The sequence below is a fragment of the Callospermophilus lateralis genome, chromosome 3, assembly GCF_048772815.1.
Source record: "Callospermophilus lateralis isolate mCalLat2 chromosome 3, mCalLat2.hap1, whole genome shotgun sequence".
In the NCBI taxonomy this organism is placed as follows: Eukaryota; Metazoa; Chordata; class Mammalia; order Rodentia; family Sciuridae; genus Callospermophilus; species Callospermophilus lateralis.
The window spans coordinates 93,956,234-93,982,291 of NC_135307.1; the positions used below are offsets into that span (position 1 = coordinate 93,956,234).

Sequence of the window (26,058 nt, forward strand, 5' to 3'; positions counted from 1 at the left end):
CAATTGAAATCAGACCTAACTTTTTAAATGCTCTAAGGACTCAACAAAAATAAAACTGATACTTTTAATAAGAGTGTAGGACAAAATAGTATGCCTAGAGAAATCAATAACACGATTAAACTCATTGCTGTTATATACAATAGTTCTAGACATTATTTATCTTACATTAAAAGAAACTTCTACTTTATTTAACCCAATCTATTAACGTCAGTATACTTTCAAAATTGCTGATAAGAGCATATCTAAATATAGATCAAATTAAAGCAGCTATAAATGAGCAAATAGTTCAACAAAATCTGAATAAATAAAGCTATAAGATAACCACAGGAGAAAACAACAAAATCAGACATTCTTCCATAAGAAAGCATAATTACGATATAAGGTATCAAAAAAAAAAAAAAAATTGGGTGTTTCTTCACAACAAAAAAAAGTGCTTCCACCAATGAATTTTCTTTACTTATTATTATTTTTACTATTATTGGATTGTTATTACTATTATTTTACAAAATCCACTAATCATTCTGAAAAAAGTAAATGTTGTAGTCAATAAAACCTACCACAAGTCACCATTCTATGCAGTTAACCAACTCACTAATAGTAGAAATGTTAGACAATGAAAATCTATAGAACAAAGTTATATTTGTTTACATGGTTTCTAGAAGGAAAAATTGAGAATGAGCCTTCCCTGCATTGAAAGTCTAAAATTTTAAGAGTCCTGCATCATACTGAGGCAAAGAAGCATATAAACAACAAAGGAGCAAGTTTGAAAAACTACCTATTTGACCTCATTAACTGAACAAGAACTGAACAATGTGCACAAACCAAACTAATGTGAGATCCAACTCTAAATAGGTTAGTTAATTTATTGATACTCAACTTTCTTATGCATTTCCTTATAAATGCATGTTACATAAGGCAGGATAAAAAGAGATTTTACTACAAAATAATGTGTGTCTTACTGGCCTGTGCTCAAAAACATCACCTTTTAGGGGCTTACCGGAATTAGGAGGAAGAACTGGGAAATAGCCATTATACTTATTTATTTCTCCTCTTGTTAAATATAAGATCTGAAAACTTTTCCTGAATTATAAAAGCTGAGAAAATTATATATTGAGGGTAATACAACCCATAATATAATATTTCCTCAGCCTTTATAATTGTTCCATCAAAGAGAATTAACTACTAGAGACATTTTAATAGCAGAGGGGCTTGCCAGTAGGTTCATTTACTGGAAGATATTCTTTGGGAGAAATGCATAGAATGCCACTAACCTGTTTTTCAGAAGCAAGCAAAAGTATAAACTTATTCACCCAAAGCTCAAGAAAACAACAACAACAAAAACTCTGCCTTTTAATGTCAAAAAGGCCATTACTGGCTTGAGGCAAGTTAAAAGAAACTTCTCATACTACAAGAAGAAAAAGAGAAAGAACAACAAAAAAAGATGGTTCAGTTCAAACAAGACAGTTAATATCTATATTTGTCAGTATCTGTATATTTGTTTCCACATAATCATAACTTATTTTCTTTGCTATCAATACAATTTAAGGTTAAAAATAGAGGAGATGAGAGGAAATTTATAAATATGGTATCAGCTTACTATAAAATAGAAATGTCAGAAGCTTTTATAAAGAATTGAAAATGTAAAAATCATTAGTCTTATATACAGACTAATCAAAAAAGGGATGTAAGAATAGAGTTAAGGGCTGAGGCTATAGCTTAGTGGCAGAGTTGCTTGTCAAGCATGCGTGAGGCCCTGGGTTTGAACCTTACCACTGTATAAAAAAAATTAACAAAATAAAGGCATGTCCATCTACAATTAAAACAGACAAAAAAATAAAAATAACAGAGTTTTAAAAAATGAAATAAAAAATAATCATTTATAACCACTATTCTATATAAACAAAATACTGTACAAAAATTTTTTAATGTAGATTTGGATAGTTTTTCCTTTCAGGAAATGTCTTTCAATTGCTGACCTCATGTCAAAACAATGCCACTCAATCACAAAATCTGCTTTATCTATTATTGACTTAATAAGTTTTCTGAAATAATAATTAAGGTATTACTAATACCCTTGATCTATTAATGTGGTATAATAGAATAATGAAACAACTTGCAATACTGCACAGAAAATTAGTCTCATTCTTGATAAAAGGATTATGTACAAGCTGGGGATGTGGCTCAAGCGGTAATGCGCTTGCCTGGCATGCACGGGGCCCTGGGTTTGATCCTCAGCACCACATAAAAATAAAATAAAGATGTTGTGTCCACTGAAAACTGAAAAATAATATTAAAAATTTCTCTCTCTCTTCTCTCTCTTTAAAAGAAAAAGGATTATGTAGATCAATTTTTCCCATCCTTGTTTCTTCCTCTGTACTGTGCCACCTACAATAATATGATTTTGCTTTTTCTAAATCCAAATCAGGCAACTTTAGGTTCAAGGATAGGAAGTGTCATAGGTCAAATCCTTGCCAACCCCTTTCAATTATTTTCCAAAAGGTTTACCATTATAGAAATTTATTCTGACACAAACATCGTATATACATAAATATTTAATTGAATGTATTTGAGCAAAAGTAAACATTTTTAACATATATTATGACCTTTGGTCACAGGAAGAAAAAAAAATGCCACTCCAACTAGAAGCCCACCAAGAGCCCTAAAGTTTTCTGGAAGCCTAGCCTTGCTTATACCTGACATCAAAAGAACATGTGTTACCTTATATATAATCAGAGATATGATAAATTATGGTATAATGGTGTATTAAGAATTGTAATGCAAAAATAAAAATAAATTTAAAAAAATTAAAACAAAAGAACATGTGTCTATAAAGGATAAAGAACAGTCACCTCAATACTGCTCACATTTTCACTGTCATTTCTTTGCCTTGCTTTGCTCTTTATCTTATTACTCATGTCTACTGTTTAAGATGTCTTATTTGGAGTTGTTTTGTTTTGTTTTGCTTTTCCTGAAAATACAAGAACAGAGATTACCTATACCTGCTGCCATTGCTCCTCATAACACTAAGGCCCTAATATGTTCATGTCACTGTGGTCTATAGGATTCATGGCCAGATGCTACTTACTCATTCTGATAGATGTACTTACTCCTAAAAACTATGAACACCTTGAAAGAACTTTACTATTTTGCTTTCTCTTGGCTGTATTTACTAGTTGATTTTTTCTTAACAACTTTTTTATGAAAATAAATATTAAGTTTCCCATCCATAAATTTTAAATTAGTCCAAAATAAAAGACAACTAACAAAGGGAGCCAACCAAACATCCTAAACAATTCACACTGTATGTTCTGAGGACTGGGGTATCTGACTTTGTTCACCTTCAAAGTGCCTAGCAGACTGCCAAAAATATAATATTTTCAGGCTTAAAGAGTGAATGAATAAATAATTAAATCAGAATGCTTATCTTATAAAACATTTCATAAACCCTTAATATATGTACAGAGGCAATGAAAGGTGCTAGGATAAAAAGATGACAGTTCTTGCCCCCAAGATCTCCCTCTACAATGGGAGAAAATGTGAACAAGCAATAAGAGCTGTAAAAAAGTTAGATCAAGAGTCCAGTAGATACTATTATCTCTGAAAGTAGCTCACAAAGGCTATTTTTATGGAAGAACACTAAACTTGTCCCTTTGTGGCCTTAAAAAAATTAAAGATATATTCCAAATATTTAGCCCTTTTCATCATTATTTGCTACCTATATATCTTACTATTAGGAGTATATATTCTGGGATTCCATGTAACATCAGGAAATCTATTTCTTTGTGCCAATTGCACAAAGATAATTTACAAAAAAAAAATATCATCAACTAAGATTTGATAGCAAAAATAAGTATGGTATATAAAAGGCTCTCTTTTAAAAGTAAAAAGCCATCTAATCTTCTACAGACTTAAGGAATACATTAAGGTTGGATAGGTAGTGTCATTATAGCCAAGAATGATTTACAAAAGAGCCACCAGAACATATGGTGTTTACAGCATTACTAGCAGTGGATTCAATACTACCAGCTAAGTGTCTTGTGTCTTGTAGAAATAGTGTGTACAGAATGGCTCTCACTTATTAACTACATATCAACTGGATATCAGCATCTGAGTGGGTCATTCTGACTCTACTCTTAAAGAAGGAAATTAATACACTGCTTATTAATATATTTCATGAGGAAAAAACTTTTAATGTAAACAATGATACATTTTCAACTTTTTAAAAATCTTTTTTAGTTGTAGATGGATACACTCTATTTATTTATTTATTTTTAGGTCGTGCTGAGAATTGAACCCAGTGCCTAACACATGAGAGGCAAGCGCTCTACCACTGAACTAAAACTCCAACCCCTATATTCAACTTTTTAAAATTGGGTAACTAAAAAAAAAAAAGAAGAAAAAAAAAGATTTACTGACAGGATAACAGGCTATTCTCTAAACTTCAGTATTTACCAGTAATTTTCACTTGTTTAAGTCAGAAGATAGGAAAATAATTCATTTATTTGAAATCAAGTTAGACCTGGCACACTATCCATACTATTCAGGAATCGATACTAGCTATCCATACTATTCAGGAATAGATACTAGGTCAAGTAAAGGACTTAATACAATGTTCAAAAATTTCAAAACAATTTTTTCCTTCACAATAAATATCAACATATCAACGTCATTAGCATACTTACCACACTGACTGAATTTCTCTTTGAGTTTCTGCCAAGTCAAGTCAAAAGGCAGCTAAAATGAAAAGAGGTATTAGTAACATATATACAGGGGAAAAAAGAATTTTAAGTATCCTTTACATTTATTTGCTTACATTTCTGACAAATATCTGGTTGCCTTTGGAGCCTATTCTGTCTCTCATTCCGCTTCCCATTGGCCCCGATAAAAATCCTCGATCCATATCGATGCTCCTTTCCAGTATAGCTCCTATACCTGGTCCCATTCTATCAAAGCTGGAACTCATGCGGTCTAGTCCCATCCCCATTCCTCCAGTCACACTGTTCATGCCACCCATTCCACCACCTGGATTTTCAAGAAGGGCAGGGGGGATTTAAGAGTTTTGTGTTTTTGTTTCAAAAACAAAAGCAGGAGGAGAAAGGAAGGGAAAAGGAGAAAATCATTTATGAGTAAAAAGGGAAGAGAAAAATTCATTTACATAATTAGATAATATACAAACAAAATTATTTTCATACAGACAATATAACAATTTTCAAAGGAATAGAATTTAACTTGGTATATATATCTGGTTAGTTGAGAAATCTTAATTCTAACTACCATAAAATACATTTACATATATCTCTATAAAATTATATTCTGATCATAAAAGTATCATATTATGTAAATATTCTATTGCTTTATTAGTTATTACTCTTACTCCTTATTTTTACTTTCCAATCATACTAATAACAACTTAGAATAAAGATTTAAGTAGATAAGTTCAATTATTATAATTCCAGCATATGTCTGTCTTATCATACTCTCCTACATAATTTTAACTTTTTCATCTCAGTATCTTCACCTCTGTTTCCCATATAATCATTCTTCTAATATCAATTCAAATTTCAATATAGAAAAACTTTCAATTTCACTATTATACAAAACGTGGTGTGAACAAGAAATGGCATTGTTTCCTTTTAACCAAAGCTTGAGAATTTAGCTCCTGGTTCATTCCTTCTTCATTTTTAAGCATTGACTTTATTCACTGAATATTCTACTCATATTCATTCTTAAAACTTATCTTTTCTTTCTTGTATCTAACACATGAAAAATGTAAAAATATCACCTTCAAATTGACTACTTTTTTCAGTTAGTAGCAAGTATAAAAATCAGGGAAACAGAAGTACAAGACTGAGATAAAAGAAGAAGGTAAAGATGTTACAATTAACAGAGAAAGGGCCAAAGCTACAAAAATGATGAAAAAAATGAATAAAATGAGAAGAAAGTACAATGAATTAAATGTGTTTAGCTAACAGGTCTTTAGAATTCTCTCAGAATAGGTCTAGTAAATTGTATTTTCTGCTTGTGAAATTTAATCAATTAAAGAAAGTCAATAAAGTAGGGAAGGTTCAGGCAGCAACACAGTTAAAAAACTAAGCCTTTGCTGGGTGCAGTGGTACATGCCTATAATTCCAGCACTCAGGACATTGAGGATCCCAATATGGAGGCTAGCCTGGGCAACTAGGTGAAACCCCCATCTCAAAAAATAAAGGTTGAGGTGTGTGTCTGTGGTAGATCAATTACCTAGCAATCACAAGGCCCTGGGGTTGGTCCCCAGCACCTAAAAAAAAAAGAAAAAAAAGTGCATGCTTTGACAGCACATAAACTAAAATTGGAACAAAACAATTAGCACGGTCCCTATGCAAAAATGACATAAAAATTTGTGAAGCATTCCATATAAAAATAAATAAATAACAAAAAAACAACAAAAACTAAGCCATGTGCCATAGGCCTAAAATATGGTAGTTTAAACAGATGGGAGACATTCAACATTCTCCAGTATTGCCAGAATTCTTGATTCTATCATGGGAAAAGGTTTAAGAAAAGAAGAAATAATAACTCCTTAAACCTTATCCCTCAACCCCAGGAGGTCTCTAAAAGTATTAGGTCTGCATCTACCAAAACACACAAGATGTTTATAGATAAAATAAGGTAGTCACTAATAGCTGCTACAGAAAATAAAATGCAAACAAGGTTGTCACTAAAGCAAAAGTTGCTCCTGATACACAATCAGAGAAAAACTCATATTCCTTAGGTAGAAAGATGATTCTTGGACTGGCTTATAGTTAACATATAATCTGGTGTTAATTTGGAGACATCAAAGAAGTAAAATTTAAACAGTTAATTTACAAATTTCAAACAGTGATCAGAGAGGCTTATTATTAGCTCATTAATTATTAACGTTTCTCAAATTACAAGAAGACATATAAACATAAGAACAAAGTATTACTATACTATACTATAATCACAACTCAAGTAAAATTTAAACCTACTTATTCCAGATCCTACTGGACCCATGTTAGAAGCTCCTATTCTTCCTGCAAACCCTCCAATCATTGCACTGCCTAAACAAGGATGGAAAGATAATATACTAATTAATTTAAATAATCATATTTTAAAATTCCTAAGGTACTAAGCTCTCAGAAAACACACAATAACTGAAAAGTATAAAAAAGTATTTCAGAAATAGATTCTAAATATATAAGATACTGAAAAGAGAGCTAGTACATTAAAATCCCTAGAGTATTTCCAATAATAAATTATATGGAACATTATAAACTTCTGATTTTTCACAAAAATGAAGAGAACCACCATTTCTTAAAATATAACCTGAAAAAAGGAAAAGGAAGTATTCAGCCAGCCCTACCAAGTCTACCAAAGGAATCTCCAAAGCCTCGATTTATTCCAATATCACCACGTCCAAAATCTCGCTCCATGCTACTAGTCATCGCGCCACGGTATAGCTCTGAAAAGATTGTGCAACAAATTAACTCTTTTTCAAGTACATCAATGCATGGTAAACCATTCAGGAACATATCTAAACTAAACTGAAAAAAGCAAAAGTCATAAATACAAAATAGTCTATGATTTACCCAACTTACCTCACACACCACACATACAATCCCCATTCCTGCCATGCCTGTCCTTATCCCCTAGTGCCCATATGCCTTCTGAAGACATCTATAGCACCCATTCCTAAGTGAAGAAGGGAGGGGGGGAATTTCAATAATAAGTAAAATAGTATACACATCCTTCTATATATATTTACCTACCTCCCATTCGGCCAACTCCACCAAATCCTCCCATGCTATTCATTGCTTCCAGACCACCAAACCCAATTCCTATGAAATAAAGATTAATTCTAAGATTTGACTGTCAGTTATATAGCTGAAAGGTACAGTTTATAAATGTTAAGTCTCACCTATAAGCTCTTTATCCACCCTACTTTGTGTAGCTACTTCATTTAATAGATTGCCTTCTCTTAAGTATACACCTGACTCAATTTCTTCTAGCATCCTTTAGGATATGAGCCAAAAATAAATTGTGACTTTTCTTCTTAGAATTCTCAACAAAGTTTCTAAAAAGTGGTGATGGGAACATGCAAAAAACAAATACTTATACATACCTCCTCCAATTCTATTCATTCCTCCAAAACCTGGACCATCCATTCCCATACCTCAAATAAAATACACAGTATGTACTTTCAGTGCATCTTATTTCTATGACTAAGAGTGACAAAATGTATTATATAGCAAAACAGATATCACTAGTTTAGTCACAATGGAACACTAGGGAAGGAGCCTGATACAAAGAGATGGAAAGTGCTATGCCAGAGTAGATATCTAATCATAGGTCTCCCAAAAGGCCTCTTTGAACAATAGACAAGAAACCAAAATTCAGTGATCAAACCTACAATATTCAGTTTATTCATAATTGAGCAATCATTTACTTTTTCATAACACAGAAATATTACCATAGCTTTAGAGATCAGGTGAGGAAGTAAGGACTCCTCTAAAGAAGATAGTTAATAGAGTAAAAAAATTAAAGAATACAAATAGTATGTATTTAAGAAGGTGAGGGTATGATAAGTCTAAGGGTAAAGGAGAAAATCTGGATCAGAATGATTATCATACCTACCCTTATAATTTAAAGTGTAATTTTATCATGTCACCAAAAGTAGGAATTTAACAGCAATTGTAAGTCCATCAACTATAAAAGTAATACAGTAAGTATGATATGGGGACCTCCAAGGGTCCAGCAGGTCAAAACCACCTCAGTCATCAAATACTGACATCATTTGATTAATTTTACTCTCATTCTCTCATGTGCATAAGATAAGGTGTAAATATCTAGAGACTAGATGATATAGATCAGCAAACAATGCAGAAGTAGATATAAAAGCATGGCTGTCTTATACTAAGCTAAACATGCACAACAAAAATACCACTTTTCTCGCTTTTTTTTTTTGTACTGGAAATAGTTTGTTAAATATGTGCTATATTATATTTTTGTATGTATTATATATAGTAAATGTAACCTTTAAGGTTAAGTTTACAGTCAGGGTTAATTATTGCTATTTTAAACAAATATGTAAATTTTTATAATTTCTAGGTTTTATAGTAAATATTGAGAAACATAACCATATAAACAAAATCACCTAGGGGTTTTTGACAAATTTTAAAAGCATAAAAGGGTCTGATACCAAAAAAATTTGAAAACCAATCTTTAAAAACAAACAAAAGTTAGCCCAAATAAAGCAATCAAAGAGCTACCTAAAAGGCGACCTTCCTAACTAAATAAACAAATTTATACTGCCTATGACAGCATTTCAGCCCTTGCAAAAAAAAAAAGGATACCCAGATACCCAGAATACACACAGCACTATGTTGAGAACTCTCCTTCTGCCTTAAACATATTTCAATATCCACAGTGCTAAAAAGCTAGCTAAAACATGACTGGTCCCAGAGAAGCACTCCTGAACTTTGCCTACCCTCTTGCACGTTAACTGCTCTCAAGGTCTCATTTCTTTTTCACACTGAAATGACATCCTAAATCGCTCTAGAAGAGTCCTTTAAACATTATGACAAACCAGTAAATGTAAGCTATAATATAGCAAATGCATCATTTAAGAAGAAATAAAGAATACTCACCACTTGGACCTAAATTTCCCATTACACCACCTATGTTCAATTGGCTAGCACTAATAGGTTGTCCACCTGGACCAAGTCCCATTCCAATGCCTCCAAGACCACCTAAAACACAAATAAGAATATTACATGTAAGCCAGGTATAGTAGTGCACTCCTATAGTCTCAGCAGCACAAGAGGATCAGTAGTTCAAAGCTAGCCTCAGCAAAAGCAAGGTACTAAGCAACTCAGTGAGACCCTGTCTCTAAATAAAATACAAAATAGGGCTGGGGATGTGACTCAGTGGTTAAGTGCCCCTGAGTTCAATCCCTGGTACCCTACCCCCACCAAAAGAAAAGAATATTACACACATGTGTACATATGTACATACATACACACACATACACAAAATTCAAAAACAGCTATACACCTATAGTAGTATTTCTAAAATTTTGCAAATTTGTAAATAAGAGCTCTGGTTCTGTTTCATTTAGAAAACTGGATACTGAAGCCTTGACTACTATATCATTTATTCATTCATTCATTTATTTATTTGTTTATTTTCTGTGGTGCTGGGGATTGAACCCAGGGCCTTGATTCATGTGAGGCAAGCACTCTACCAACTGAGCTATATCCCCAGCCATGTATCATTCATTAATGAGAAATATTTTATGAACATAGGAACAACAAAATGCCATAAGAATTTTTTAATAATATCACTTTATAAAAGGCATACTGAAAATGAGCATCTTGTCCAAATTTGTATAAGTACTTAAAATCTTAGCATTAAAAAAAGTAAAATACCATGAAAGCAAAATATTGAATAAAGCAAATATTACCTGGTTTTATCTTCGACATAAATATTTATTTATGTGTACATGGTATTTTAAGTGTTTTCACATCTATTATCCACAGACTAGCAATTTTTTAAAATTTTAAGTTACTTATTATTTTCATTTAGCAATATGATTAAGCTAAGACTAGAATTAAAGTCTTCTTTCTTTAAATCCAGGATTTCTTCTACTACATCTCTTAAAATAATTGAAAATTCACTTTATGAAGTATAATTTGATGACCTTATAAACAACAATACTAACAACATTTGGATGGGGACTGTTTTATTCTACTAAATCTTGATATGGTTTTAAAACATTCTTGCTAAGTCAAAGTAGCAATTACTAAGTCTTGGGGTCTGAGAAAACCATATGCTCTATTTAATTTTTTAAAATTAGAGTACAGAAGCATGTCATATTAAATTGTAAAGATCAAAATGAGGGAAATTATTCTTTTCCCATTCAATCCCTAAAAAATGGTCTATCTGAAATCAACAGCACATCTCACCCTCATCAATGCCTATCCACACACCATCTTTTCATCTCTAATGTCATTCTTCATTAAAAGGAACCAGGACTTCTTAAAGACAGCCCTGTCCCATTTCTTTGGAATAAGAAAAATCAGAATGAATCTGGGAAACTGTTTTATCAAAAAGTAAAGACTACCAGAGGCTGGGGTTATGGCTCAGTGGTAGCACGCTTGCCTAGCATGCATGAGGCACTGAGTTCGATTCTCAGCACCATACACAAATTAAAAAAAAAAAAAAAAAAGGTCCATCAACAACTAAAAAATATTAAAAAAAAAAGTAAGACTATCTGAGCACGGGGAATGAGGAGGATGCCACATGCCAAGTTACAGTAATTTGAACAAAGAAAGAGTAGAAGAGAGGAAGGTAGAGACAAAACAAATCTGGAATGTGCCCCCCCATAATAATTAGCTTAATGAAAAGAAAGGGATTCTGTCAATATCTGAGTTCACATTATATTAATAGAAAACAGTATATAAAAATTTAAGTCCCTAAAAGAATAGATGTAATATTAAAGTATGAACACAATAGGACATTTTTGATCTAAACAAATAGAAGAATACCAAAAATGGAGAAGTGAATTGGAAGCCCTTACACAAAACAAGGATCTTAAAAGATGACACCTGACTGACTAGGTAAATTTGGGGGAAGGACTGCCCTATAAAGGGATAAAGAAAGGGTAAAACTCAAAAGACACGTGGCTGAGAATTGTCCAGAATTTACTTTTTAAAAACTTGATGCTGTAATTGGGAAAGCCCAACAAATCCTAATCCAGACCCACAATGTCTTAAAACTGCCAACTGAAAACCAAGATCTTAAAAATCATCTCCATAAAGAGCATACATCACCCAAAAAGAAAATTCAACAGATAGCTAACTTAAGAGTAGCAATGGAAACCAGAAGACTGGAAAATATTTTAAAGTGCTAAGGGAAAATAACTATCAATCTTAAACTATCTTGGAAGACATTTACAGGCAAATCAAAATGAGAGAACTTAATAACAACTGATCCTCTCTGAAAGAACTTGTAAAATATACACTTCAAAGGGAAAAAGTTAGTACCAGGGTTTGTGAAAACAGAGCAATGATGAGACAATAGGGGGAAAAAATGTCTAATCTGTTGGATTAAGGGGGAAAAAAAGAAATATAATGAAAATACTGAGCAACAATGGCACATAATTCAATAGCAAAGTGATTACAAGTACAAAGTATTCTAAGGTTATTCCACAACTTAGAGAATAGTTAAACTAATTTCAGCTTTATACAGACACATTAAAATATCTAGAATAACCACTTTAAAAAAATAGGAGAAAAATTACTTATTTGTAAAACAGAACACAAAATAAGATAATGAAAATTAATCCAAATGAACCAACAAATGTGAATAATTTAAACTAGTCAATTTCATAGAACAGACTTTCAAACTAATATTTTTAAAAATCAAATCCTAAATATAATACTGCTTATAAAGGGTATATCTAACACAGTAAATAATAAAAGAGCAAGAAAAAGATAATATGAAACAAAACTGTTGTACTTACCTTAGAGGACTTAAAGGTAAAAGACTAAAGATAAAAATTGCTATAATGATAAATTAATTCACTAAGAAAATATTATCAGTTCTAATCTTGGAAGGAGCTACTAAATTAGTTTCAAAATATTAAAAAAAAAAAAAAGACAACTATCATCCTAATGAGAGAACTTTATGACAAACATCTTTCAATAATTGCTAGCACAAGCAGATAATATTACCCATAAGGACTTGAGACAATTAAATTAACAAACTTTACTTAATGGACACAGAACACTGTACTTACCAATCACACCTGGAATATTTATAAAAATGTGCCACAGGATAGGCCATTCATAATGTAAGTCCAAATTAATTTCAAAGAATCACAATCATATAGACCATGCTCTCTTACCACACTGAGGTAATAAATTAATAAGATTTTTTAAAAAAAGGAACTCATGCATTTGGAAATTCAAAAATCTTATTTTCAAATGACTCAAGAAGTCACAGTGCACTGGACATGGTGGCAAACGCCTGTAATCTCAGCAGCTGGAGGCTGAGACAGGAGAATCGTGAGTTCAAAGCTAGCCTCAGCAAACCAAGGTGCTAAGCAACTCAGTGACACCCTGTCTCTAAATAAAATACAAAATAGGGCTGAGGAGGTGGCTCAGTGGTTGAGTGCCCCTGAGTTCGATCTTTGGCACCCCTCTCCCACAAAAGTCATAGTGTTAATTTTTAAATACTTTTAAAAATTGAACTATTATAAAAATAGTCCACAGCAAAACTGGTACAATAACTAAATTTATAATTCTAACTACTTTTATTAGAGAGGCTAGAAATTACTGAATCAAGCCTTCAACTCAATTAGTTAGGATAAAAGAATAAACCCCTAAAAATTATAAGAAAGGAAACAATAAAGCTGAGAAATTAAACATACTAAAAACTTTGCTTTTTAAAAATACTAACTAAAAATGACAAATTTCTAGTAAAATTGACACAGAAAAGAGAAATTATAAATCTTCAGAATTCAAAAGGACCCAGAACTATGAATATAGCAAAAAAGAGACAATTTTAGATCAATAAACTTTAAAATGGAAAAAAATCCCAAGAAAAATAGAAATTACCAAAACTGACTTAAGAAGAAACAGAAAATATGACCTGTAGTTAAAATATCTTCCCCCAAACATATATGAAGGCCAGAAAGTTTTACTCATAATTTCTAGCAAATACTAAGAACAGGTAAATCTACCAGGAAAAAAAAGCAAGCACTCCCCAACTCTGTTATTTCTAATCATTAAAAATTAGAATAATCTAAAAAAGCAGAAAAATGTATAAAATGCAGTATTAGCAATTAAAGTGAAGACTCTAGAGCTGTATCTATCAATAAAAAAAATCTCAAAAACAATTTCAAACAAAAAAAAAAAACAGGTTTAATAATATATACAGCTGATAAAACTACCAAAAAGAAACAATATATTTTATCTTAGTCTTCTGTATCAATAGCACCAAAAATCACACTAAATTTTAAATCCAACAAAACAATTCTATGCATTATGAATGTATAAATGTGTAGACAAATTATTAAAATCTAAATGATAATCATGGCATTCCTAAGTTATTTCCTTTGGGCAAGATGTATGTTGGAAGGAAGTTAGGGAGGAGGGAGATTCTAAGCTTTAAAAAATTTTATTTAGTTTAAAAAAAAATCAAGGGCTATGGGTGTTATTCAGTGGTAGAGCACTTGCTTAGTATGTGCGATGCCCTGGATACAATCCCCAATACCACACACACACAAAGCATCTAACAGTCACAAGAAAAATTTTATTGTAAATATTTTATATTAAAAACTTTAAAAATAACCATAGAAGGTGTAGTGAAAAATAAGAACAATAGTTAGTATTTATTGAGCATTTACCTTGTGTCAAAACTATTCTAAGTGCTTTACACATATTAACTCACATGCTACCTATGCTACCCCCTGAAGAAAGTACTACAGCATTAATATCCCCATTGTTCAAGTAGGCATTAAGACACAAGATGTTAAGTATATTACACTATTGTTTTATAACCCTTTGGAAAACAACTGGATAACAGTAATTGATGGGCATGTCTTGAACTAAACACCTATAAATCTACTTAAAAGATACCTATCCTAAGGAAGTAACCAAAAGCATATCAAAGATCTGTATACAAAAAGGCACATGTTACTCTGTTAGTTATTAAGAGAAATAAAAGCCAAAGCAGACAAAATATATAACAGTAAAGCAGTTATAGAGAATCTATATAACAGATTAACAGTCAATAAAAACATTTGGGAAGAATTTTCATGAAAAAATGCTTATATCTTATTGTTAAACAACAAAAAAAATTATACAGTAGTTCGACTGTATAAAAAAATATACACAAGAAGGAAAGAGTGGAACAAAATATTTTAAAAAGGTAATATTTTTGTGGCTGAGTTATCATGGTAATATTACAGAAGAGTTTTTTTCCTTCACATATACAAACTTAACAAATATTTTAATATGCACTGCTTATATAGTCAGGAAACACTACCAAATAAGAAAAAAAAAAAAAAAAAAAAGGACCATAACATTATATTCTGTCCTCCTAATCAATTTCACCAAACTAATCTCTAAAACTCTAAATTAATCCCAAGGGAACAATATGGATGTAGGCCCCAAAACCAAGTTTTGCTTAGTATATAATAAAACTGAAAAACAATGGAGTGTGTTGTCTCTAAATAATTCCTTTTACTTACGTGGTAATTGTGGTGTTTTACTATCATGTGAACGGTAGTCTTCATGAGGAACAGACTTGTCATCCTAATTGCAAAAAAGTTTATTATATGATTAACATATTACAAAATAAGGACTATAATGTTGAGGATAGCAGATAAAAGATTTTAAAATGTTGAAGGTTTAAAGTGACATATAAGAACTCACCATTTTCACATGCATAGGTCTATCAAATAAAAACTGCCCATTGAACATAGCTGTTGGTTCAGTCAAGGAAAGACAGATAACTGTAAAATTATTCTTAAACACAAACTAATTATATTATTAAAGGAGTCTCCAACTAGCTCTAACATTTTAATGTCTTTAATTATTCATACTAGTCTCTTCCACAGAAAGAAAACTCGAATTCTTTTATTTTTATAAATAATATATTCTTTTAATTGAAAAAGAAAATTAATAAGGCTTCATCTAAATCAACTGCATTAATGTACAAAGTAGTACATAACTGTCAAAAGCATGTGTATATACATACAATTAGTTGGTAGGAAGGGAAAGCAGAAAAAAGTTCACACCAGTCCTGTACAATATGGCTAATTCAAGTTTTAAGAGTGACTTTAGTAGTTGGACATAGTAAATATTTTATGAGCTGGAGACTAAAGTCTAACAAATTTCTAAGCTAAACAACCTTAAATTCCATAACCCCCACAAAACGGTATCAAGCTTCTCCAACTTCATTAAACAATGCTAAGTGTAAATCAGGATACAAATTGCTTGAACTGCTTCAATTGCTTGCTCAAAAGTGACAGTGCCCATTCCTCTGCTCTTTCCATCTTTGTCTTCTTTAATATCTGCCCGCTTTACAGTTCCAGCTATGCTGAACACTTCCTTTAGCTTCTTCCAACCAACTTTGAAGTCAAGCTTAACATAAAATTGTATAAAGTTACACACCTAATAAATTTCTTTCCCCATTTATATATACAAAATAATCTTTTCTAACTCTCCAAACTATAAATAACTATAATTCACATTCAATAGTAGACCAATAATGTTCAAATAAAACACAAGTTGCTTAAAAATCAGTTTAGTCACATCTACATTATTCCATATTCTTATTATTTTAATTCCCAAAATTATCTCTCAACTGCTCAATCCTGCTTTCTACATATGAAACTTACACATCTACTTTTACCAAGAGAAATTCAGATTTGGGAATTATTGTCCATGTCACTGACTTTCAAGAGCTTAGAACAAAAAAAAACCAACTGTGACATGCACATTCACAAATATCAAGGCCACAAGAATGAAATCCATTTACCAATATGAATAAAAAGGCATATAATTAAAGTATATAATTTCAAGAAATGCTCAAATGATTATAAATTCCACAGTTCTCTGTGTAAAAAAATTCTAAATTGTATTTAGACTAATCACACACATGTAGACTTAAATTGGATTTGAGCTTAAAATAATTAACTTCATTTACTTTAGTTAAAAATAAGCAAAATGTTCTATAAACCACTCATCTAATTAAACAATCTCATAAATGGAACTATGCATCTGAACAATAAAATTTTAGACTAAAACTTACATTAGCAACAAAAATTGTAGAACCAAGTCTACCAGCCTGCAAATTACTGATAACCTCAGGAGGAATGTTTGGATTATTGAGAATGGAAGGTGGTAAATTCATCAACCCCGATCCCATATCAGGGACATGTCCTCCTGGAAATGATCCTCCTGTTCGTTGCAATGCCCTACGAGCATTTTCTCCGTCAGGATCCTATAACACACATTGAATGTTAAATGCCACTAAATATATCAGTAAATCTACAGAATTAAAATAACAACTTCAAATTTGACATTAGCTAACCCTCAAATTATTGACCCTCTTGAGAAGTGAGATTTTTATTTTGTTTTCTCATCCAGAGAACTGAGTCCCATAAAAACCTGTGGACAGACAAAAGATTTCAGTCTCCAGGAATGGCAATTAAATACCTCTTTCCAAGCACTAAAGTCACTTAAGAACTTGAAATTAGTTTAATTTTGTCCTCATTCTAGTGTACAAGTATGACATATACACATCATACACATAAATGCACATAACTCAAAGAGAAGCAAAATACTTACTATGATTCTTTTCTTTCCAAAATGCAATCATGGTGAAGTCTCACCACTGGATGACCAATGGAATGTCATATTGACAATCCAAAACTTTCAGTAGTGGAATAGACTTACAAAACAAGACTTTCAGTAGTGTAACAGAACAAAACTCAGGGTGGGAGGGTATTATAACTGGCAAATTTCATTACTGAACAAAATACAAGTATCCACCTTCTAACCTCTTATCTTCCTCAACAACGATTATGATCTGAGACGGGAGCAAGGGAGAGGTAAAAGAAGGCTAGCGTCCAGTGAAGAATGATAGAAAACTTTTCTTTAAATTCATTAATTTTATAAGAGTAATATCCCATTGTAAAACAAAACAAGAAGTTTAAAAATACTTCTCACTCATCCCTCTAGGTAGGATGCAAACAATACATACCCCAAACAAACAACAACAACAACAACAACAACAACAACAAAAAAACAACACATGAACACACTGATAGATAAACATCTGCAATGACAAATAATTATGTTAAACGACCATCAATTCTACTCTGCTGGCCTCACTCTGAAAATATGGCTATATTTTGTCTTTTATATATATATAGGTGTATATATAAAACAAATCACCTACTATTTATAACTTGGTTTTTATTCTTCTTTTCCTCTTGTTGTCCTCCTGCCGATCACTAATTGCTATTGTCTACCTAACAGAGGGCCTATAAATACATTTACAACTGCAACTAATCTCTATTTAATTAAATGGAAAAAAGTAATTTTTAGATTTTTTTAAGGAGCATGGATATATACTTTTCTTGGACTTCCATTCCAGTAGTAATTCTAATCACTTACCCCAACCACCCATGGTAAATTAGATATTCCCAGAAAAGGGACTGCCTTTAGTGATTTTAATCCAAAAAATTTAATTAAATAAATCCCCCATCACTTAGTCAGGCCAAATTTGACCATTTTTTCCTCTGAAAAATAGTTAAAAATAAAGGCATTCTACATCAACTTGGACCATATAATTCTATTTTGGGATCTGAAATATAGAGGATCTACAATATGCTAAAATTTATAAGAACACAATAATATGGTCTCACTTTAGCATGCAAAATACTCTTTTTTTTTTTTTCAATTAAAAGCAGAAGACACTGAGATTCCATTATTTGTCTCCAGAGGAGATAGTGAAAAATCAAACACCAAATTGAGGAAAATTATTTAGGATGCTAACAATTCTGAAGCACTGAGACTGACTTATGCAAAAGAGCCACCAAATAAATGGCTGGCACAAACTACAAAATCTAAACCTTCTCTATCAATTGTCCACATCCCTGTCAAAAAAAAAAAAAAAATTTAAATAATAACCCTTAGGCTTAAACAGTTTCAGAATATTGAAGCTAATTCCAATAAAGGGACATGAGATACATATATAGTTGATAGCATGGCCTTTAATTTCAATCTATGATCATACTCAAGAACAGGAAACCAAAAACAGAAAAAAAAAAAAAAAAAAGAGAGAAGAATAAGTCCTGGACGGGACTAATAACAATTATTATTTTTACAGCTAATATTTATGAGATAGTTAAGTATTCTGAACACTGCATTAAGGGCTTTATATAATAGTATCACAAGTATAAGAAATAGCTAATATTAATTAAATAGTTTACATATATTAATTGTTGGAGCTAATTATTCTCAAGGTCACTTACATCTAACTAAGTAGTTTTTTAATGTATCTTTTGCTTACTCTTTCCTCAACTTACTTATACTGCTAAATTCTATACAAAAGAACACTTCCACTTTAGGGTTCTAGTTCAGGTTTCAATAACAGAATTATAACTCCTCTTGAATTTTAATCTCTAAATAACTTATTAAAATGAATACCATGCTGGAACCATGGCGCACCTGTAATCCCAGTGGCTCGGGAGGCTGAGGCAGAAGGATTTTGAGTTCAAAGCCAACCTCAGCAACTTAGTGAGGCCCTAAGCAACTCAGTGAGACCCTGACTCTAAATAAAATACAAAATAGGGCTTGGGATATGGCTCAGTGGTCGTTAACCCCTGAGCTCAATCCCTGTTACCAAAAAAAAAAAAAAAAAGAACAGCACAATAAGGTTGACCAAATTATGCTGTGCACATGTGTGAATGTAACACAATGAATTTCACCTTTACATATATCTATAAAGTACTAATTTATAAAAACAATAAATAGATGTGGGGAAGGCCAGTGGAGTAGAGGAAGGAGTATTTGGAAACCAAAATGGAGCAAATTACACTGCACATATATGTGATTATGTCAAATGACTCTCACTATTATGTATATCTATAATGCACTAATAAAAACATTTTAAAAAGTGAATAACAATTTTATTCAAATCCATAATGTATGCATTATTAAGCAAGATTTCACTGTCAACTACAAAAATATCTATTCTATTTCTCAAACAACAGAATCTAAAAACTGGAAATATCTAAATCAATTAAAGTCAGCACCTAAAATCTGTCATGCTTAAATTTCTGAGTCCTTAATTCTTCTAAAATTATGCACCTCTGTAACAACTTGGAATAAATCAAATATAGGTACCTACTTAAGGGCAAAAAGAAGTCATACAAGTAAGACTACTATTTACAGATAATGCTTTAATAAGCATCTATGCTTACATTACAAATACATTATCAAAAATGAAAATTCAAAGAAAGCATGATCCCATAGTCAAATGTTTAAACTTCAAATATAAGAAATCTTACCTCTTTAATATTAAGGGGTCTTCCACTAAGATCATATTTGTTCATAGTTTCTAGTGCTTTCTTTACAAATTCTTCATCTTTGAATTCAACAACACTTAATGGGGAAAAAATTATAAGAAATGTTTATGTACTAAGATTTGCTTCCAATCAGAAGTTTAATTTGACTTAAGATACTTAAAAAAAAAAAAAAAATTCTTACCCACAACCCTATATCCAGGTAGATTTGTCAATATATGCAAAAGAAAAAAAGTTTTCAATCAGTAGATGAAGTTAATGGCAGATTCTAACATTTAAGTTACCAAAAATAATCAATAATACAATCACTTTCATCTTTTTAACCACCAGGCAAGTGACCATAAATTTTCTGTAAATTTTTAAGTCTAACTATTGAAACAACAGAATACATGTAAAAACTTGGAGTACATTTTTACTTTCAGAGGACTTTTCTTAAAAGTTAAAACTAGTATCCCTGTACAAATTAATCAACAGTAATTCAAGGAACTCCAGTTTCCCATGTATATGACCTGACATAGTCACAAATATTTTCAATAGAAACACTGGGCATAATATATTTTTCAAATCTAATCACATCAAAATCGCAAATAATAATTTTAGTAAAGTTCTCTATTAGATTAAAACTGGCTGTACACAATAGTAACCAGTTATGTTTTTTTTAAAAATCACCTATGCTGAAGAGAATCATTTTTTTAAAAACAATTCCTTGTCATTACTGTTCAAAATTCCATTTGATTGTAATGACAAAGTTGTTATTTCTCATGTATTCAAACTGGTTTATGCTAATATAGTTAAACATTGTTAAGGGCTTTTCACTGTATTCTTCTATACATTGCACTCTTGTTGCTAAAAATCAAAATCTACTATCAACCAAATCCTTCTCTATCAATTTAATCATCAACAGCATTCATACTGATTGGCAGAACACTGCCTCTTATGTAGTCCTGCAGGCTACCAAGTTAAGCTTTTCAATAAGTTTCAAAAATACATTCTGAATTAACACCTTTTAGCTATAGGTCTCTCATAAATCTCTTAGGGAATATTATCAATTCAGTGAGTTTTAAAAGATCCTTGAAGACATCAAAATACAACAAAAAAAAAATCCTATATTAAAATCTTATTGACTAGGAAGAAGCATTACCTTAAGAGCATTAGAAAAGTGAATGCCCTTTATGAGCATTTACAAAACCCATCCCTTCCAGGCAGCTAGTTTGGTTGGTACAGGTGTCAAACTTGCTAGTATAAAGCCTCAAATCTTGCATAATAAAGTAAAACAAAATGAAACTTAAGTTTCCAAAAACTGGTACAAGTATTATACAAAAAGTAAACTGCTGAGGAACTTTTACACCTCAAGCAGATATTGCCCACAGCACTTACCCTTGATTTTCCTTCCGCATCCTTAAAGAGCTCCACGTATGTAACCTCACCAACTACATAAGACATACAAAAGGAAGATACCAAGAAACAATACATTTAAACACCAATATCTTGCTTTACTGCACACCTGTGCACAACTCTACAGAAAAGCACCTATTATTCACCAACAATCAAAACCAGACCAACATACCTCCTCAAATGGCTATGTAAATTTGACTGATTTTCAGAAATGTACATCATCCACATTCTCTAAAAAAAGCTAACAACCATATTAACCTAATTCATACTACAGATCATATTTTGGCCAGCATGATATAGTTGGTGAACAAATGCACATATACATACAAATGGCCCCTTAGCCTATCATATTAAAAAAAACATCAACATTGGCACTTTTCAAATAACTTTGATCAGCCTACACACAACAGCTGTTTTAAGGTGACTTTCTACCTGAATGTCTTCAATCATGTTTGCCATCAGTAAACTAAATTTACAAGTCATGCTTCACAGCAAGCCACACACTTTCTAAATAAAGTCAATGAATAAAACCAATCAAATAGTTGTCACCTTACAACAGATAATACACCAATGCAATTTTTTTTTAATTTATTAGAAGAGATCAGCCTCAAAGCCAAGTACATAATTTGCAGGACTGTTGAAACTCAATTTTTCAAGAGATAACAGAACTATCTTTTACAAGATCAAGTATTAAAGTTATTTTTCCCCAAAACCAACCATGTATATAAGATGAAGGTTTTCAGATTATGCTGAAAACAAAACTGCAACAGCAGTAACGCAATTTTAATATAGAACTGCAAAGACAGCATCATGGCAGTCGTGACAATGCAAACAAAATGAATTCCACAGCCAGATTCCAGACTCCATCAAGATAATAACAAAACAGCTTTTGGAAAAAAAATAATCAGACCTTATTATTCATACATTAACACTCTAAATGTATTACTTAACTAATGCAATAATCCTTTAAAAATCTATAAAAACTTCAACTAGACAAAGCAATCGCTTTAACAAAATTCTTGGTGGCATGCAAATGCTGGCTCACTACTATCCCACTAAAATATCAAAAAAAATACTTTTATCCATACTAGTGTGTAATGAAATTGTGTCAAGTGAAAGAAGAGGAAAAGATTAATTCATACATCAAGAAATAAAAATCAATTTTTTTGAGTCTGTGTGGCTAATAGGAATAAAAAAGTTTTGCATAGTTTCTTCCCCTTCCTACATGAAGATCATCCAGCAGTGGGTTATTTCAGAGATAATTACCTTTTTCTCTCATTAGATCTTTAATAGCTTGCCATTTCATATCATACGGGATGTTGCTAATGAAAACTCTGTTACGATTTGGACCCTTCTTTTCTCCAGTGCCCAAATTCTTGTCTTTTGAATAAGGATGAAATCTATTGGCCTTCTTATTTCCTGAAGATTTTTCTTTTAAGTCAGATTTTTCTTCTTTCACTGATTCATCATTCTCCCTAAGAATTTTAAAAACAAAACAAAACAAAAAACACCCTCATTTGTGCTTCTAAGAATGGAAATCTATATTAAATAATTCATATTTATCACTTCATAAAACTTTCCACTAAGCTAGACCTAAGCAAAGCAACTAGAAAGTGAGCCTGACAGCTTTGATATTACCCAAGACTTCAAAGCAAGGGTTTGGTATGAGGGCAACAATGATCATTCCCCCACCCCACAGTAAATAGCTACAATCATACAAATCACTCAATTTTCCCCTCCATGTACTTATACTTAATAAAGTGTTATTGGACACTGTGGGGGGGGTGTGATTCTACAGTATATAAAACTGCCACTTTTAATAAAAAATTAACTTTCTGGCTTCGTTAAAAACTCTAAAATTGATACTGGAAAAGTTTACCTCTTAAAGGTTAACAATTTCTTCCCATTTCACCTTCCTCTAAATGTATAGCTATGCTATATATCTACATATGTACATATTATACATTCACATGAGATTCAAAATTTTTCTATTCCCAACTCTGATAAGCAGAAAATTTATAAAGTATCCTAATATCTTCATGTTAAAATTTTTTCTGGGTTTTAAACAATAAAATAGAATAGGCACTTCATAGAATTATTTTTTTTTATTAGTAAGATTACCTACGATGAGGGCATAGGATAGAGGAAAGAGGCAGTCACTGAATGCAAAATGAGCAAGACTGATAAATCTTTTTCATGAGGCCTAACTGGAAAAGCATTTCATTTATGAGATTATAATCACAATGCAACTATGATGATGCTACATATCAAACTTAAGATATAGGTATATACTTAAGACAAACCCTATAGATATAAATCTGGATTTATATTTTAAAATGCAATTTACTTTTCAAAAGGATCTTTTTTACAGAAGTTATAATAAATTTCTTTTAAGGCATTACTCTGATGAATTTAAAATTATTTAATTAACAAAACATCAATTTTAAAGCACTTTTTATAAACATACTAAAAAAAATTTCCAGGAACCAGGTATGATGGCGCACACCTGTAATCCCAGCAACTCAGGAGACCGAGAAAGAAGGATGGCAAGTTTGAGGCCAGCCTCACCAATTAGTGAGACCCTGTCTCAAAATCGGGGGGGGGGGGGGGGGAGGGGGGGAGGGAAGAGCCAGGTGTGTACCTCAGTGGTAAACACCTCTGGGTTCAATCCCCCAGTACTGGAAAAAAAATCCACCACAAATGGTCTACCAGAAAAGTTGCTAAAATCAAAAAGACACATTAGTACCAAACATATTTTGACACCTTTTCAGACCTTGATAGGGATATCTTCACTGTCAAACATATTCCCTCATCAGAAATAGCATGACCTACATATCTTTTCTCTCATATGTAGAAGATGGAGAAGAATAAGAAAAAGAAAGGTGAGGAGGGAATAACTGGAAAATAATATTGGCTGAATTATAATATAATTGTATGTGTGTACAAATTTATAACAATAAATCCCACCATTATGTACAACTATAATTCGCCAGTAAAAATGGGGCTGGGGGAAGAGCAAGCAATGGCAATACTTAGAAGGTCTTCTTAACTGTTCAACTTCAGAAAAGTACCTCCCTGTCAGAACACAGTGGCATTCTGAAAATGGTAGTGAGAGGTTAAAAGTCTTTTCTCTGGTTCCTGGGTACAGAAGAAACAACAACCCCTTCATTTTAATCCCCCAAAGGACCAATTACACAACAGGCTTAGGCTGAATTCAATGTATGTTTTTAAAACAATTAAATTTCTGTTCAGGAGAGCAGCTATCCATAAAATCTCTAGAGAAATATCCCTCCCCCTATTTTCTTCCTGAAGGAAATCAATTGTGAAAATGCATGAAGTTCTGATATATAATGTTCTGTTCTAGGTGGAGGTTAATGAATGTGGTAAACATTTGCTTACAATAATCTAATAATTCCATTTTAAAAGTAGTAATATTATAACTCTTCTTTAAAATATTTACTTAAAGGATGGCCAAAGAGTGCAATTTCGGTAATTTTCCCCCAATTTGTAGCATCTTTAAAATACCACTAAGCTGTTCATCTGCAACACACAAATTATCTATGGAAGGCATACTAGTTTAGGGGCTAGAGGGACAATTTGATTAAGAAACTAAGTCATAATTATACCAGTCCTGAATTTTATGCCATAAATACACTGTAGAAAGACAGTTAAAAAAAAAAAAAGTGAAATGATGCTACCAGAATATTTCCAGAATTCCATGTTCTAATTCTCAAGCTATTCACTTTTGCAAGCCCCTCCTTCTTAATATAATTTAAAGAATCCAGAATAAACAAAAATTTATCTGCTCTTAAGACTAAATTATTCCTTCCCAAATAACAAATTTCTGAAAAAAAATTAATATCTAACACTGAATGAAGAAACATAGTATTAATATGTGATTTTAAAAGCATAATGCTATAATGAGATTCAGAATTAATCCCAGTTCTAGGACAAAAACCAGAGGGAAATTCATAGTGATAAAAGCCTATATACAGAAAAAAAGAAAGATCTCAAAACAATCTAACTTCACACCTTAAGGAATTAAAAATTAACTAACCACAGAGTTAATAAAAGGAAGGAAATAACAAACATCAAAGCATAAATATACTAGAAAAATAGAAGATCAACAAAACTAAAAGTTATTTTTTAAAAAAAGACAAATTGACAAATATTAAGTCAGACACTAAGGAAAAAAGAGAAGAATCAACATCAAACAAAAGAGAAATTACAACTGACCACATAGAACTACAAAGGACCAATTATACACGAGCAAATCTAGAATGAATAAATTCCTAGAAACAAACAACTTACCAAAAACAAATCTTGAAGAAACAGACATCCCAACCCACCAATAAGAAGAAGGAAGACTGGGAGACTGAATCAGTACTCAAAATCTCCCATCGGTGAAAAGTCTAGGACCTGAGAGTTTCATGGGAAAATTCTACCAAACACTAAAAAAAACTATTTCAAAAAACCAGAATGAGAGAACTCTTTCAAATCATTTTATAAGGCCAACATTACTCTGATACCAAAGTCAGACAAAGAGAATTATAGGCCAA

General features: G+C 31.7%; 1 protein-coding gene and 1 pseudogene across 1 annotated transcript in view; one reads left to right on the top strand and one right to left on the bottom strand.

Annotated features, from left to right (window-relative positions):
- Nucleotides 1–26,058, bottom strand: part of Myef2 (myelin expression factor 2) — a 35,978-nt gene that overhangs the window by 3,743 nt on the left and 6,177 nt on the right. The window contains exons 2-16 of the mRNA XM_076848548.1: nt 22,766–22,974; nt 21,482–21,534; nt 20,289–20,296; nt 20,090–20,183; nt 16,822–17,013; nt 15,998–16,151; nt 15,441–15,490; nt 15,257–15,320; nt 9,648–9,749; nt 8,123–8,173; nt 7,770–7,838; nt 7,364–7,462; nt 6,990–7,061; nt 4,814–5,022; nt 4,683–4,734 (exon numbers count right to left, since the gene is read on the bottom strand). Coding sequence (XP_076704663.1) covers nt 4,683–4,734; nt 4,814–5,022; nt 6,990–7,061; nt 7,364–7,462; nt 7,770–7,838; nt 8,123–8,173; nt 9,648–9,749; nt 15,257–15,320; nt 15,441–15,490; nt 15,998–16,151; nt 16,822–17,013; nt 20,090–20,183; nt 20,289–20,296; nt 21,482–21,534; nt 22,766–22,974 — 1,478 coding nt within the window. The remainder of the gene's footprint in view (nt 1–4,682; nt 4,735–4,813; nt 5,023–6,989; nt 7,062–7,363; nt 7,463–7,769; nt 7,839–8,122; nt 8,174–9,647; nt 9,750–15,256; nt 15,321–15,440; nt 15,491–15,997; nt 16,152–16,821; nt 17,014–20,089; nt 20,184–20,288; nt 20,297–21,481; nt 21,535–22,765; nt 22,975–26,058) is intronic.
- On the top strand, nt 6,299–6,399 carry LOC143396044 (U6 spliceosomal RNA; annotated as a pseudogene).